We start from the raw sequence: 17,940 nt of genomic DNA, 5'->3' as shown, positions 1-17,940 counted from the left end.
AAGGGCCAGTGCAGACTCTATGGGCCGAGTGGCCTCCTTCTGCACTGTAAATTCTATGATTCACCAAAGTCAAAATTGAACTGTTTCCCAGGTGCTGTGAGGCAGCAGTGCCAACCGCTGTGCCACCATGGCGCCCTGTGCAAATGTACGTCACAACAGATTATTCAGGCAATGTGATTGGAGATGTACCCTCAGTAAATTGAAGGAAGTGACTGACCAATCGCTTATGCATCATGTCCATTGTCAGAAATCTAACTCGACTGAAGAGTCAGCAAACAGCTACACTTTTAAACATTGGCAGAAAGTTCACTCTCTGCACTGATCACCACATGCTGATTACATTGTTAGCTACGACAGGGTCTGGACAACGACCTCTATGCATTTACGGGTGGTCAGAACACTGCTTCATCAGTACACTTCAGAGGCTTTTTTTTAATTTTCATTAAAGGTTTTCATAAAATATCAATAACAAAATGAAAAAGAAACCCAACAGGGTTAAGTACAAAACACAGTCCAGAAAAACAACCCTCCATACCACCCCCCCCGTACATAAATAATAAATTAACATTAACACCCCGACTTAATACAACAAGTATATACACCCCCTCAGACCCTACAGTGTAAATAACAAAAACAAAAAAATAAAGTAACCCCCCCCCCCCCTTCCCCCCCCGCGTTGCTGCTGCCATTGACCAATGTCTCCCGCTCTGCCAGAAAATCTAAGAACGGTTGCCACCGCCTAAAGAACCCTTGTACCGATCCTCAAGGCGAATTTCACCCTCTCCAGCTTAATAAACCCTGCCATATCGTTGATCCAGGATTCCACGCTTGGGGGCCTCGCATCCTTCCACTGAAGAAGAATCCTTCGCCGGGCTACCAGGGACGCAAAGGCCAGAATTCCGGCCTCTTTCACCTCCTGCACTCCCGGCTCTCTGCCACCCCAAATATTGCGAGCCCCCAGCCCGGCTTGACCCAGGATCCTACCACCCTCGACACCGTCCTCGCTACACCCTTCCAAAATTCCTCCAGCGCTGGGCATGCCCAGAATATATGGGTGGGGTTTGCTGGGCTCCCTGAGCACCTAACACACCTGTCCTCACCCCCAAAAAAACGACTAACCCTTGTTCCGGTCATGTGTGCCCTGTGCAGCACCTTAAATTGTATGAGGCTGAGCCTCGCACACGATGAGGAAAAATTCACCCTCCCCAGGGCATCTGCCCACGTCCCTTCCTTAATTTCCTCTCCCAACTCTCCTCCCACTTACCTTTTACCTCCACCACCGAGGCCTCCTCCTCCTCCTGCATCACCTGGTAAGTTTCCGAGATCTTCCCCACCCCCGAGAGTACCCTGTCCTGTACTGTGTGTGGCCGTAGCCGCGGGAATTCCACCACCTGCCATCTGGCGAACGCCCTTACCTGTAAGTACCTGAAGGTGTTCCCCGGGGGGAGCCCGTACTTCTCCTCCAGCTCACCCAGGCTCGCGAACTTCCCGTCCACAAACAGGTCCCCAGCTTTCGTATCCCTGCCCTGTGCCACCCCGAAAAAGTACACTTCAGAGTTGAATGTCTTGCAGGTTCAGGCAAATAAGTAGTTGACATGCGCAGCCGTGCTATTATCCCAGACAGTATTGGCGATAGTGAAGCGACTTGCAACATTGAAGACTACATGTTTGCCATGAATTGTATTGTGCGAGAGGAGTTGGGAGCAGACTCAGCAACAGGCAGAGTACTGCAGAAAGTAAGCCAATTCCTAAAAACGAGTGGCCTCATGAAATGGAGGAAGAACTGGTCCCATTCTACAGGATATTCTTTGGTGACAACTGCGTCACATGCGGAACTGGACATTTATCCCAAAAGCGATACAGCAACATGTATTGCATCTTGCCCATGAAGGATCTCTGGGTGTTGTTAAGGTGAAACAACAATCCCACATGAAGCAATCTGGTGGCCAGCAATAGATCGCCGCATAGAAGAAGTCAGTAGATGCCTTGTAGCATTTGCACCCAATTAAAATCTGTTAAATTGTGTTCCATACCTCCACAGCCGGAGAGCTGCAAGATATACATAGAGCTCTTTAAATAACATCACATATCATGGATGTGCTCAATTCAATCAGTGAGAAAGTGATGGAAAAGCTTGGCCACTGATTTTGTATCACACCATATTTTAATTTCTATTGTTTAAAATAGGCAATCAATCCAATCTGGTCAGTTCTTCGCCTGCAGGTTAGGTTAAAATTACCCCCTACAGTCCCCCATTCAGCAGTATAGCCAATTATTCTCTACAATGCTCCATCAGAAGCTTCTTTTCACATTACAATTACTCATTGTGCTACCTTGTCTAATGTTCCTGTATTCCATGAAGTTTTGTTGTGGATTCACCTTTCCTGTACAATTTAGTGCCCTCCAAACATTTTTAAAGGCCCCTGTCAGTCACCCGCTTTCAGAAGGTTGCCTTTAACTTTCAATGGACAGGAAAGCTGTGATGCCTAACCATCAGCCAATTCACTGTCACTCTTTTCTGTGGCTACTTAAAGTTATATTCAGCCCTCAAGTTTCTCAGGCCTTTGGATTCCCATCATTGGATTAAATGATTTAAACTACAGTTACATTGCAACACACAATTTGAACTGCAAGAAATTGGGTTCCATTTTATTTTAGGGAGTTGGGGCATGTCGAGAGGGTTAAACAAAGAATCCATGTACCCTCTTAAGTGGACATAAAACAACCTACGGCGCTATTTTGTCGAAGAACAGGGGATCTATCCCCAGTGCCCTGGCCAATATTTTTCTTTCGATCAACATCAATAAGAAATAGCTGACTTGGTCATTACCACATCGCTCTCTGTGGAAGTTGCTGTGCACAAGTTGGCTACCATATTTCCTGCATTCCATTCAAACGTACTCAAGTGGCTGTAAAGTGCTCTAGGCTGTCTTGTGGTTTTGAAAGGTGCTGTATGAATGAAAGTCTTTCTTTTTTTATGCTCCAGCCAATTACTTTTCTAGTTTCAAAATGCATCTAGTGGTTAGTATCCAGAGATTGCCATGATGCAAACGATCATCTATCTGGGAAGAGACAGTATTTTTTTTGCCTTCATTACACACTCAAGAAAGTTGAGATCACAAATGTAATGGGCCCTCCAGGAAGTATGTTGGCGTAGATGGTGTTCAAATTGTTACAAGAGCAAACCATCTGAATTTACCAGATGGATGGTAATGAAGGGGCTGGTTTAGCACAGGGCTAAATCGCTGGCTTTGAAAACAGACCAAGGCAGGCCAGCAGCACGGTTCAATTCCCGTACCAGCCTCCCCTGTGGGACAGCATTGCAGTCAGGAGTCCTCTTTATAATTTTTCATTTTAGTTTCCTGTGCTGTTTCATCCATAGGGGGAAACCTAACACTTTTACTTAATGCTACAAATCAGGGGTTACTTGCTGTATTCCTGCTCAGGTGGCTTGTACATCCACAGAATATATTGAACATTCAGGCTTTTGCTGCACTCATATTCAGAAGATTATAGAATGAATTTGTGACACATACTCTCAGCAGATGGGACTCCCACTGGAAACACAAAGTTGGAAAATGGCATCTAATGTGTGAAGTTAAAGCCTCAGCACTCTGTAGGAACTTAGCTTTTTAAACCAAGTGACATACCAAACATCAAAAAATAAAAAAGACAAATGGACTTTCATGTCATCTATCCATCTCAAATCTACTGATCAAAAAAACTCCAATATTAATCTGTCAAATAAATGGATAGGGTCTTGTTGCTTATAATTCCAAGCTGTAAATTAATTTCCAATATTGGCACACACTTTGGTTAGATGGTTTCCAAAGTAACATACAAAAAAAAGTATAATAGTGTGTGCGTTTATGTGGGTGTGTTGCCGACAATAGGTTGTTGAGTTACATAATCTTATTTCAAAGTTCCTGTTGTATCTTATGTCAGGAGGAGGTATTAATGTAACAAAAAGCAACTGGCGTGCTAAAATACGAAACAATCCTCCATAACATTGGAATGGAAATTGACATATTGGGTGGGATTTTCCAGCCACTCCAGCTGTCAGGATCTTCCAGTCCCGCCAACAGGGATCCCCCGCCCTTGGCTCCTGGCGGCGGAAGGTGCAAACAACAGGAAACCCCATTGACAATGGCAGGACTGGATGATCCCACCGCCAGGCAATGGCAGGCTGCCTCTGCCGCAGCAAAACACGCTGTGAAAGGGTAGAAATTCCCACCTCCCAGTCATCAGATGAAGAAGAGATAGAGATACAACTGGACCAGAGTCTTCAAATGTAACTCAATGCTAATTCTAAGTTGTAATTAGGTCCCCATTTTAGAGCCATACATCCTGGCCTGAATTTTCAGGATGGCGAGTGCCCAGCACCTGTCTGATTGGCAGCAGGCAGAATGGAAGTCTGCCTTGGAGAGCTGCTGGCCGATAGCTCTCCAGCCCATCCTGGCACAGTGCCACAGTGGCCGGAAGAGGTACTACAGTGTCGTGCCTGAGACTAAGTCCAGGGGTGAAATTCTGGTAAGTAACAGGGGTCCCGGGGAGAGAAGAGTAGGGGATACCCTGGAGGGTCGGCAGGTGGCCGATCTCTGTGTCGGAAAGTAGGCCAGAGGGGGAGAGAGTGATGTGGGAGGAGGGCTGGGGCTCCCTTGAGGGTTAGGCACCCCGAGTATGAAGGGGCCTTGTGATTGAGGTGCCTCCCTCCTTACCACTTGAGATGGAAGGTGAGAACTTTCCAGTTTCCCACCCTCAGTCATCGGGTACCCGCCAGCCTGGGTGAGAAAAGGTTCTATGTGGTGATGAAGTGGCAAGGGCGGGCTTCCCATCTGAGGCCCTCTCTGCTCCACTGTAAAATCATATCTGGGTCCCGCGGGGCGGGCAGGATTCCAGAGGGGATCCCGTCCAAGCTATTTTATGCTCCCTTTTGCCTCACAACTTGCCAGGGAGAGCGTAAAATTCTGGCATCTGTCCGTATTTTGTATACTGTTGTGATTTTACAACAGCAAGATTATTTGGGTTTTATAGCATATTTATTGTTCAAAAATGTCCCATGGCACTGCACAGAGACAAAATGGATGTCAAGACAAAGAAGGAGCTATTAGGAGGTGTAATGAAAGAGTTGACCAAACATATACATTTCAAGGAACTTCTTTAGCAATCAGATGAAAGTGCAAAGTTAGAGGGCTCTAGGAAGAAAATTCCAGAACATTGGCTGTAGGCATTTCCAGTGATTATGGCGTGAAAGAATTTGGGTTGCACAGGAAGCCAAAATATGATCAACGGAGATATTTCGGAAGTTACAGAAATGGGGAGGAGCTAGGGCCATGAAAAGAGTTAAATTCAAGGTGCCAAATTGAAATAGGAAACATTAGGTCCAGAAGTCAGGGTAGATTATCAACAATAGGATGATGGATGAACAGTATCTGGAGTGGGATAGGATACTAGCAGAAGAATCTTGGATGAGTTGAGTTGTCATTTGAGTTGGAGGATAGGAAATTGACCAGAGGACCTTTGGAATAGCCAAATCTGAAGATGTCAAAGGCAAGGCTGAGGGTTTTAGCAGTAAATGCGTTGAGATAGAAGTGGAAGCAGGTGATTTTCCAGAGTTGGAAGTGGACAATATTTGTGATCAGTGGGATGTGTGGTCAGAAGCTCAGCCCAGGATCAAATTGGACTATGCTTTTGAATAGTCTCTTCAACCTGAGTTGATACAAAGGGATTTAAATTTGTATTGGGTGGGTGGGGTGGCGGTGGGCAACGATGGTTTCCAAACAATTGCAGTTCATCTAAGACTTGTATACAGACAAGCACACTGGAAACAGTTAGGCTGTGCAGCGGTCCAAGCCAATGGAGGAGAGGTGCAGCTGGGTGTTGTCTGCTTACATGTGCTGACTCCATCTCTTTGAGAAAGAAGAGGATGCCAAGGATGTTGCATGCTCAAGGTGTTCAAAAGTGGTTCACTGACAATGAAGATCTTTTGAAGTATTGTCGATGTTGTCATTTAGGGAAGCATCACAGCGAATCTGAATGCAGCAAAATCTCAGAACAAAAATGAGATAATTGACCGCATAATTTATTTCGCTCGTGTTGGCTGAGGGATAAATGTTGGTCAGATCACCTGAAGAACCCCATTTCTCTTCTTCAAATTATGCCATGCAATCTTTCACAACCACCAGATGGAACCTCAATATCACATCTTATCTGAATAGCATCACTTCCTCAGTACTGGATTCTGTTACAATTAGATTTTTCAGGATTTAGATCAATAGATTTTTGTTAAATGAGAGTATCAAGAGAGGTGGAGCTAAAGCAGGTGTTAGAAATTGAGGTACAGATGCCATGATCTAATTGAATGATGGAACAGATTCAAGGGGCTGACTAGTCTACGTGCGTTCTTATGTTCTGACTACACTGAAGTGTCAACTTAGATTATGTGCTCAACACTCTGGAGTGAGACTTGGAGCTCACCACCTTTGGGCAGCACAATGGCACAGTAGGGTGTCACAGTGGCACAATGGTTAGCACTGCTGCCTCACCCCCCAGGGAAACAGGTTCAATTCTGGCCCTGGGTGACTCTCTGTGTGGCGTTTGCATGTTCTCCCCGTGTCTGCGTGGGTTTCCTCCGGGTGCTCCGGTTTCCTCCCACAGTCCAAAAATGTGCAGGTTAGGTGGATTAATCGTGCTAAATTACCCCTTAGTGTCCAAAGGTGTGCAGGTTAGGTGGGATTACGGGGTTATAGGGATGTGGGGTGGGGGTGTAGTGAGCCTAGGTAGGGTGCTCTTTCAGAGGATCGGTGCAGAGTTGATGGGCTGAATGGCCTCCTTCTGCATTGTAGGGACTCTATGAATTAGTGATCGGGATGCTAGCAACTGAACAAAGACTGGCATTTGAGTTGGAGTGACTTGTAAGGGCAGGGAAACACGAGTTGGGCCCTTTTCCCTCAAGTGGTCAGTCTATTGTAAAAATAAACACTTATTTACTTCCCACATCAAAGATAGTTAATCCTTTCGTTGCCTTTTAAAACTGTCAATCAAAATGTAAACACAGCCGCTTTTGAAAAAAGTGCTCCAGAAATTTCTGAAACTCAACCAAATGTTCACAATATGTTCAACTGTCAAAACAAACCCTGGGAAATGTAAACAATAGGGTCCATTGAAATTGATAAAATCGATGGCTTCTTTTTCCAAGCTATACCAGCTCTGTCAGGTCTCCCCTCAGCTTCCGTCTTTCCAAGTGAAAACAATCCAAGTTTATTCAACCTCTCTTCCCAACATTGTCGAGACAAGGCAACATCCTGGTGAACCTTCTTTGCACTCTCTCCAAAGCGTCCACATCCATCTGATAATGTGGTGACCCAAACTGTATGCAATTCTCCAAATGCAGCCTAACCAAGGTTTTATATAGCTGTAACATGATTTCCCAACTCCTGTACTCAATGCCCCGGCTGATGAAGGCAAGCATGCCATATGCTTCTTAATCACCTTGGCCACCTGTGTTGCCACTTTTAGGAAACTGAGGACCTGCATGCCGAGATCCCTCTGTATGTTAATGTTCCTAAGGGTTCTGCCATTTACAGTATAATTCATAACTAGATTTTATCCTCCAAAATGCATCACCGCGCATTTGTCAGGATTAAAGTTCATCTGCCATTTCTGTGCCCAAGTCTCCAATCCATTTATATCCTGTTGCATCCTCTGATAATCCTCAGCACTATCAGTCCACCAATCTTCATGTCAAACTTACTAATCAAACTACCTACATTTTCCTCCAGATGATTTATATATACTACAAGCAACAGAGGTCCCAGCACTGGTCCTTGCGGAACACCACTAGCTACAGATCTCAATTCTAAATAACGCCCTTCTACCGCTACTCTCTGTCTTCTATAACCAAACCAGTTCGTATCCATCTAGCCAGCCCACCCGAATCCCATGTGATTTTAGTTTTTGTGCCAGTCTGCCATGTAGGACCTTGTCAAACGCCTTACTACAGTCCAGATAAACTATATCCACAGTCCTTCCCTCATCAATTTTCTTTGTCACCTCTTCAAAAAACTCCATCAAGTTGGTGAGACATGACCTTCCCTGTATAAAACCATGCTGCCTGTCCTTAACTAGTCCATTTTCCTCCAAATGAGCATATATTCTTTCCCTCAGTATCTTTTCCAAAAGCTTCCCCACCACTGATGTCAGGCTTATCAGCCTATAATTTGCTGGTTCATCCCTGCTTCCTTTCTTAAACAAGGGAACAACATTGGCTATTCTCCAGTCCTCTGGAACCTCGCTTGTGGCCAAAGAGGATGTGAAGATATCTTAAGGCCCCAGCTATTTCAGATACTCAACACTTCCTCCTTTGATATATTGATGTTCTCAAGAGCGTTCACATACTTATCCCTGACTTCAACATCTGTCATGTCCTTCTCCCTGGTGAATACCGATATAAAGTACTCATTAAGGATTTCACCCACGTCCTGTGGTTCCACGCATAACTTCGCACCATTGTCCTTGAGTGGGCCCACTCTTTCTGTTGCTATCCTCTTGCTCCCAATAGATGCATAAAAAGCCTTGGGATTCTCCTTGATCATGTTTGCTAAACACATTTCATGGCCCATTTTAGACCTCCTAATTCCACATTTAAATTCCTTCCTACTTTCACTGTACCTCTCAAGGGCTTGGTCAGTTTTTAGATGCCTAGACCTATTGTATGCTTCCTTTTCCCTTTTGACTGAGCTTACAATTTCCCTTGTCATCCAAGGTTCCCAAATCCTGCCATTTCTATCCTTCATTTTTGCGGGGACATGCGTGCCCTGCACTTCAATCAACTGGCCTTTAAAAGCCTCCCACATGTCAGAAGTGGGTTTCCCCTGAAATAGCCATTCCCAATCCACATTCCCCAGTTCCTGTCTAATTTGGATGTAATTGGGCCTCAACCAATTAAGCACCCTCACCCAGGGGCCACTCTTGTCCGTATCCATGACTGCCCGAAAACTTATAGAATTATGGTCGCTGAGCCCAAAATGCCCCCCCCCCCCCACTGAAACATGAATCACCTGGCCTGGCTCATTCCCCAATACCAAATCTAGCGTGGCCCCCTCCCTGGTTGGAATTTGAACATACTGTGTCAAAAAGTCCTCCTGGACACATCTATCAAATTGCTCTCCATTCAAGCCCCTGGCTGTAAGGGATTCCCAGTCAATATGGGGGAAGTTAAAGTCACCCATCACAACTCCCCTGCTTTTTTCACACCTTTTCAGTATCTGTCTACACAACTGCTCCTCTGCCTCCTGCAGGCTGTTGGGAGGTCTGTAGTACAGTCCCAACATTGTGATTTCACCCTTGTTATTCCTGAGCTCCACCCATAATGCCTCTCTACAAGTTCCCTCCAATGTGTCTGGGACTGGTTTAGCACACTGGGCTAAATAGCTGGCTTTTAAAGCAGACCAAGGCAAGCCAGCAGCACGGGTTCAATTCCCGTACCAGCCTCCCAAACAGGTGCCGGAATGTGGGGACTAGGGACTTTTCACAGTAACTTCATTTGAAGCCTACTTGTGACAATAAGCGATTTTCATTTTCATTTCTTTTTATTTTTCCTCCCTCAACACAGGTGTGATCTGCTCCCGAATCAGCAATGCCCCTTTGCCTCTTTTGTTTCCACTTCTGTCCCGTCTAAAACAACTATATCCTGGAATGTTGAGTCCTGTCTCTCCTTTCACCGCGGGCTGGATTCTCTGATTTTCAGGCCATGTCCTGACACCAGCGTGGGAATGGTGGCCTTTTACGACCGAAAGGTCGGCGCAAAATAGCCACCGATCCTCCATTTGGTGGGGGACTAGTAGGCTGGCAGCGTAGAGCACCCGGCTCTGGCGGCGGATACGGCCGGAGAATTGCCGGGTCCGTGGCCACGCCGTGTAACATGGTGCTGGCTGCGCGCACACCCGGCCTGCCAAATAGTGCCCCCCCTTTGGCCGGCTCGCGACCCCCGCTCCCCCCCCCACCCAACAGTGCACCCAGTCCCTGCCAAAGTCCCCCCTGCCCGCGGATCGGCCCTCCCCCGACTGTGGCGGCGCTGGACTGAGTCCGAAGCCGCCATGCCGAATTCCCGACAAGTAATAGCAAGAGAGACCCACGGTGTTGGGAACTCGGCCGGTCGGGGGCGTAGCATCGGGGAGGAGGCCTCAGGCAATGTCCTGAGGCCATCGATACGGCGTGCGGCATACTCCTAGAGTACACCGCTTTGGAGGTGGCGGAGCATCGCGAAAGCGGCGCTGTCCCCGATTTCGGCACGAATGTTGATTCTCTGGCCTATCGCCGAACGTGATTTCAGCATCGGCGACCGGAGAATCTCGTCTCCGCCACGCCACATTTCAGTTCTGACCCGCCGGCGGGATTCTCCGTTACACCGGCCGGTCAATGGGGTTTCCCATTGTGGGGCAGCCCCACACTATCGGGAAACCCCGGGCGCCAGCAAAACGGAGAATCCCGCCGGTGGAGAATCCCGCCCCATGTTTCTTTTCCGTTTTCAATGTGTAAGTGCACTTTTCCCAATGGGAAGTACTCTAATGAACCTTAATGCTGGTCAATATAATGGTCAACGTGCCTTTCCAGTCAGAGCCTCAAGATGAATCATTGCAGTTAAAATATATCTATATTATAATACAGCATCTATTAGTGACATTCGAAGTTGTCAAATATTTAACATTCATCTGTCAGAATACTCCCAACTCCTCAGCAAACCTCCCCTAATGATCACGAATTGCACAATGAGGCCAGTTTGTAAAAGGCTTTGAAAACCCACACCAGCAGGTGGGCAGGAAATCCAAATTTCCAATAGGATTCACAATGGCAACGTCGACCTCTGAAGAGATGCATGCAGGGTAACGATCCAAGATCTTCCCAATCAGTGAAAATGCCACATCAAAATAACACAGGGGCAGGAAGGGAGAGAACATTCGTTTTTGCGATTCAAAATTTCAAGATTTCAGGTTCCCCAACCCCACTCCCGCCACTATAGGAAGATGAAAATCCAGCCCCTTTGGGTAAAACAGGGAAGTGGAGTTGGTTGGAGTCTCAAAGGAGCTTCTCTGCAGTCGAGGGAGAAGGTTGGAATACCTAAAGTCAACGCACTGCAACATCACAGCAGGAAATGCTTTGTAGATAGGGGCCGGGATTCTCCGAGTCCACGCCGCCCTGACGCCGGCTCGGCGATTCTCCACGCTCGATGGGCCGAGTGCCCGCCTAGTCCCACCGGTGTGATTTACATGTGCTCCCACCCGGCGGGACCTCGGCGTTCTGGTTGCGGGGGCCGTCCTGGTGGGGGGGGAGGGGGGGCTGGAGGATCCGACTCCGGGGCGGGGGGGGGCCTCAACATTGGGCAGTCCCACGATCAGGGGCTTCCGATCGGCGGGCGGCTCATTCCGGGGGGGTGGTCTATGTTCCTCCGCACCAGGCCCCTGTATGGCTCGGCCATGTTGCCCGGGCATGCACCGGCGCGGTGACGGCTGTGGCGCGTATGCGCGGACCCGCGCCAGCCATGTAGGGCCGGCTTTTGGCGCCAGAGCAGCGCACAGCACTCCGGCACCATTCTAGCCCCCGAAGAAGAGGAGAATTACTGGGCCTGGAGGCACGTTGACTCCGGCGTCGCTCGCAACAATTTTGATGCCTTCGTCAACACGTGGCCGCGATATCGGTGAATCCCGTCTTGGAACTCTGAAGACATAAAAATTTCAATTCATTATAGACAGTCCCTGACCTACAGTTTCCACTGGTATTTTCAGTGCAATTCATTGCAGGCGTGAGGGGCCGGGTGGCCTACCCCTGCTCGTAATTTACACGTTCGTACATATGTTCGTAATTCCCCCAAAATTGCCCAAACAAAAGGCTGAGGAATTTCAAGTGCAAATTACCTCCTAAGGAAATTGAGTTCGCACCACCTTTTGCACCTGCAGCATTAGCTCCTCGGTCGAAATAATCATCATGGCCAGTTTCGGCTAAGTGAACTCACTTGCAGGTCTTCCATGAGGCTATTAGAGGGTTTTTTCGGTGCAATCAGTCCAATCGACACTTTTAAAAGCTTTTCAATATGAACAAATATTTATTTCACCAATAAATTAGGGAAGGCAGTAGTGTAGTGATATTGTCACTCGGCTAGTAATCCAGAGGTGCAGGGTAATCCCCCTGGGGACCCGGGTTCGAATCCCACCATGGCAGATGGTGACATTTTTAATCAATAAAAAAAAATCTGATATTATAACGATCATGATGACCATGATATCGTTGTCAATTGTTGTAAAAATCAATCTGGTTCACTAGTGTCCTTTAAAGAAGGAAATCTTGCCTGGTCTGCCCTGCATGTGACTCCAGATCCACAGCAATGTTGCCTCGTAAATGCCCTCAGAGATGGTCATTAAATGCTGGCCCAGCCAGCGACACCCACATCTAATAAACAAATAATAAACATAAATTGAACAGTGCACCACAATTAAACTAGTGGTTGGCACTTTGTAGTTCTTTAAGGATCGTGTGTCGGGTCGGTACAGACTCGATGGCCCCAATGGCCTCCTGCACTGTAGGAAATCTATGGAAATCATTTTTAATTAAAATCAGATTACTTACAGGTGGTACACTAGGCACTCTGATTTAAAATGCTTATTTTTTTGTAATATGCACATTTTCCTTATTAGCAATAAAATTCGACAGTGTACCACTTTTAAGTATATCATTAATCTTTTTAATGCAACAAAATGTTCTAAAACGTTGTCCAATTACAATGCTTCACAGAATATCCTGCATTTGGTGATATGCAAATGTGTTTAAGTGGAAACCTGAGCAAGGAGTTCAATTTGGAAATTGGCGCAATGTTGACTGCAGTTTGTAACTTAGTCGACAATTACTCACAGAGTGGATACTATACTCCACATGTGGGTGGTGGATGAGTGACAAGCTTCCTCTTAAGAACTTTGAGAATTTTTGTCATGAGTCTGTTTGACATGGAAAACAATCAAAGGAATCAAAGAGAAATCTACAGAAATCATTTTCCATTTCCAAAGTTCCCATTAACACATTCCTCCATGGGCAATAGCCACCTGCATAACTCAAGTGACTGTTAGCAAGGGAGAACATGAAATTATAAAACACCTTCTAGATATCTCAATATAATTTTAAGTCACTTTCAAGTGCAGTCGCTGTTACAGTGCAAGAAAACATAGCAGCCAATTTGTACATTGCACGGTCCCACATACGACAAGACAAACAAGTGAAGAGGGGACACAATAGAGTGTATACACCATCCATGCTGTGTTATTACAGTCATGTTATCACATTATGCAACTCTTCCTTAAGGCTCTCCTCTGCCTGGGTTATGCTCTGTAGATACAATACTGAAAAAATATCTTTTTATTACGAATTTCCGTCTCACTGAATAGGCTTCAGGCCAATCCGCATCCAACAACCTGCTCTGAAAATTCTGCTCGCATTTTGACAGCTGTGATAAATTCCACCAGTGCAGCTGAGACAATTCACAACATTCTAAAACCATCAACAATATTCTAAATAAAAGAACCCACAACATTCTAAACAAAAGTCAATTTTGCCCTATTGCCTAATGTTCTGAAAAAAATTCCAGGATGCAATTGCATAGCTACAGCTTCAATAAAAACTAAACAATTTTCCCTATCTGTGTGCCGGGTTTCAGTGAAATCCACCCATTAGGTTTTGAGATTATATTGTTTACACTGCCCTCCTTTAGTAGCAGAGATAGTAAATGGCCAGATATTCTGTTTTTGAGATTTTAGCTGAGAGATGAATATTGGCCAGGCCAACAAGAATTCTCCCCCTGTTTTACTTCAATTAGTGCCATGGGATATTTTATATTGCTTGAAGGTCACAGTTTAATGTCTTGTATAAAAGATGGCACCTCTGATGGAGTAGCATTTCACTGAACTGTCAGTCTAAATTGTGTGCTCAAGTCTCTGGAATAAGGCCTGAGCCCACAATGCTCTGACTGAAAAGTAAAAGACCAACACCTGAGGAAAGGCTGACATCAAATAAGCAATGGAGATGTCATAATAAAAAGACATATTGGCAAGAACCAAGACTTGACAAACTCCAATTGTGCAAAACTAAAATTGCTGAGCTTGGGATATTACCCTTAGGCATTGCAAATGTTCTGACTCAGTTACAAAATTGCTGAGTATCTTTTTGGCTGTGTATGTTAATTAGAATGATTGTAATTGATGACACAATTTATTCTTTTACCAATGTTCAATAGGCTTCTTTTGTGGTTTGGGGTGGTGGGCATGCATGATACTGAGGCACCGAATGTGCTCAACAAAGTCAGTCAAGCTATCCTATGCAAAAACTCTCTGCAAAGTTACCGCAGCCCTTTTCCCAACGGCTAAGCAGACCTTTAAAAAAAAGCAATTCTTTTCCAAAGAAACAATAACTTATATTAAACTAAATAAAGGTTGACAGTTCAAAGGGTCTATGAGACCATACTCGTAGGAGTGAAGGCTGGCAAAACAGAGTGGGAAGGCAGCCGGTGGTATAACCGATGCCTTCCCGCTGCCATGCCATTTTCAGTGGTGGAAAAGCTCGGAGCCTAATTAAGCTATTATGTGGTCAATTAAGGACTTCTTACCATCTCTGCTAAAATTTTACCAGCAGCAAGAGGACCCCCGCCACATGAGGAGACTGTTAGTTAAATACTGATGTCTTCCCAGTGGGCTCTAGTGAGGAAGCACTCCTTCTTGGGCATTCTTTTATCCATGAAGAGGGCCCCCCACACCTCAGGGGTGGTGGACAATCCCATGGCATCAGCATCACCTGTTTTCACCAACCCCCACTTAGATTCCTATCCCCACATCTACAATGGAAACTGCAAATGTAAATTGTCACGTTGTAATTGCAATTGTTCAACAATGGTGGCGTTGTAGAACCAAGCTTTACAATCTCGAGTTCCTCACTCTGTGATCCTGAGAAACGCCAGTTTCAAACCCTGCCCAGAGCCCCACCACCGAGGGGCCACCGATCACCTGGGAGAGGCCTCTTGCAAGATTTACTGGCCTAGTTGCGTCCCGGGTCAGGTGCGGCGATGACAGTAGATCGCGCCCATAGAGCTGACTGTGTATATTTCAGAACTTGTTTCACATTTCATGAACTTTTACCACAAGTGAACTTGAACTTATAAGGTCCAAATCTGTTGATTTTAGATTGGGTACTGGAATGAATATGAAAGACTGGTGACTGTCGCTGACATACAACAAGTGAATGAATCAACATCTGCAGAAAACAGAACAATAGTAGTCACTACTATAATGGTTAGTACAATCCTGTTTTAAAACAAAATTTTCATTAAGTTAAAAAAAATTATGCATTTTATGTATATTTCACTCTCTAATATTTGCCAAAAAATTATTTTGCAGAGAGCTACACAGTAATGGAATTTCTCTGACTGACTGTGAGAAGATATTAGTGCAGACTTAAATATAAGATTTAAGCTGATTCCCAAATACAGTGATATTTTACTGATGGAAATACTCTTCTATTCTCTAAGCAGTACCTCTCAGTAAATTATTACCTCCACCCCAAAAGGGGACAGAGGTACTTCAACTGGTGTTCCTGTTTGTCTATCTGTTTGCGTGTCTGTCTGTCTGTCTGCCTGCCTGCCTGCCTGCCTGGCTACCTATCGACATGCCTGTCTGTCTGCCTATGAACAATAACTTCAGAAATCCATAGCAGATTTCAACAGAACTTGATTATGTGGGTTCAATGGGACAATACCTCAAACAAGTTCAATTTGGGACAAGGTCCAGTAATGTAGTCAATTATTGCATGGTGACATGTTTCACATTTTGCAACCTAATTTAATGTGGTGACTCACCAATATATGTAAGAATGTATTCCTCGTGATATTCACTCTATGGTAGAAATAACTACTTACCTGCTGCCAGCCAACATTAAGTAGCATTTGGGCGCTTTTGGCAGATTTCTAATAAACCAATGAAATGGACTCTAGGCGTCAGCGGCAAGACCATATGACAGTGCTAGCCCCATCAATGCCAGAGAATGCTCCTGACCAAAGGTTGACACTCTCTCCATCACCCATTTTACGTAACCATTCTTTCATAGATAGATCTCAAAATTCAGTCATGTGAGTTATTAAATGTTACTAATGTACATAACCATAGTAACAGAACATCATCGACTGCTTGACCATTGGCCAAGTTCCCTCCTTGGATGTAACCATGACCGTTTTGAGTTCCATTTCATTACAATAAGATTGCCCTTACATGTAGTAATACTGTGAACAGCTTAGCAAATATTCCCTCCATTTTAATAGAAGGCTTTTGCATCTTCACAAAAAATATCAAACAAATAAAAGATTCAAAATCATATTTACAATGTTGCGACACATAGCAAGCGGAGAGATTCCACCATCACTACCATGTTGAGGTCAGCGATGCACAAAAGAACAGTTGTTCTGTAATTATTGTTTCTCCCTAATATATTCTGGCACAGAATGAAATGGCAATTTGGATTGAGAAATTAATTCCAGTGAAATTTAGGTTAGCTCCTTAAAATTCCTTTCTGTGAATCGAACAAAAAAGGGAGCGAAGAAAACAGAGGGCAGGCAAGATTGCTATGTGCTCACTAGTGTTTCAGGATTATAATATTTATATTGAATGTTAAAAGTTTCAATTCTAATAATAATAGCACTTTATTTTCCTTTCATTTCTATCATTATTCTAATGTTCAAGGTCTTATGTATACTTTTCTCACCAAAATTGATGATGTTGCAATGAATATATCATCAGTAGCTGTTGAAATGTAGCTCTGAGTGTGTAACAGGGAAGTTCATTTTATAAATTCCACTTATTGCCACCACTTCTATTGTCTTCTATTTTATTGTCACTTTTTTCAAAAAGAACTCCCAATGCTGTTCAATAAATGTCCATTCATTTTGTATCTGATATTGTGACTTTTTTTCCACAAGTGTTTCCTACACGTTTTCACTTTATTATCATTCTCTTGTAGTGGATCCGTTTATTGAGCGATGGCTCCAAAGTTCCCAGATAATGCAGTGGCAGTTATTGCATGAATGGGCTCAACTGCTTTTTGAAATGTATTTCGATCTGGTATCTCACAAAGGTTTTTTTAAAGTGAGGAAATCACCATTGTGGACTACAACCTGCTTTTATGATGGTGAATTGAAAGTCACAATTAGTCGAATCATTAAAGAGTCAGTCCATTTCTGGCACATGTGGTTTTGAATCTAACACACAGCCATGGTGAAATATAAGTCTGAAGAGTTTCTGATGGCACAAGTGAAATGAATTTGGACATGAGCTCCTACTCAAAACTGTCCATCATTTAAAGCTAATTGACACTGAGAAAAGTAATTTCCAAAAATCATGGTCCTCGTGGATGCTAACTTACTGGGTTCCCTTATCTGGGACCCAAGTGACTTTCTATCTCTTTATTTTAATCAGTGGAAAATTGTGAAAAGTGCACTCAAATACAAAGGCTGAGACACCCTGCCAAGAGCACAATTTTGTGAAATTTCTGCTTGAAGATTTGGAAATGTGCTGTGTGGCATTGGTGAAAAACACAATATATTAAATTCCTAAGGCTGCTCTTTCAATGAATGTGCTTGGAAATAATGGAAATAATGCCTCTATTACAGTCGGGTTATCATGTTTACTGCTAATATCGCACAACATGATTTAAAATCCTAAATTGCCAGTCTCAATCAAAGAGACTGCAGGATGGCCGATGTAGGAATTGAAAGGTTACACCAGTCTTTCCTGAGGTTAAACTCAAAGTGCAATGCTGGTGATGGAAAAAGCAGGCATTACTGGCACCAGACACATCCTCGTCTTGACATTGCAGCCATTGAGATTGGGTGCAAATAGTGAAACAAAATGGATCAAGATT

General features: G+C 44.5%; 1 protein-coding gene across 6 annotated transcripts in view; it reads left to right on the top strand.

Annotated features, from left to right (window-relative positions):
* The window catches only part of gria3b (glutamate receptor, ionotropic, AMPA 3b), a 626,694-nt gene that overhangs the window by 360,082 nt on the left and 248,672 nt on the right, over positions 1 to 17,940 (top strand). For all 6 annotated transcript variants that reach the window (XR_011946682.1, XM_072505636.1, XM_072505635.1 and 3 more), the window contains exon 9: positions 15,216 to 15,323. Coding sequence is in view for 5 of the 6 variants with exons in the window: in XM_072505636.1 (XP_072361737.1) it covers positions 15,216 to 15,323 (108 nt within the window). In the remaining variant the exon portion in view is untranslated. The remainder of the gene's footprint in view (positions 1 to 15,215; positions 15,324 to 17,940) is intronic.

Source organism: Scyliorhinus torazame, chromosome 5, assembly GCF_047496885.1.
Source record: "Scyliorhinus torazame isolate Kashiwa2021f chromosome 5, sScyTor2.1, whole genome shotgun sequence".
NCBI lineage: Eukaryota > Metazoa > Chordata > Chondrichthyes > Carcharhiniformes > Scyliorhinidae > Scyliorhinus > Scyliorhinus torazame.
This window is presented reverse-complemented; position numbering and strand designations above follow the sequence as displayed.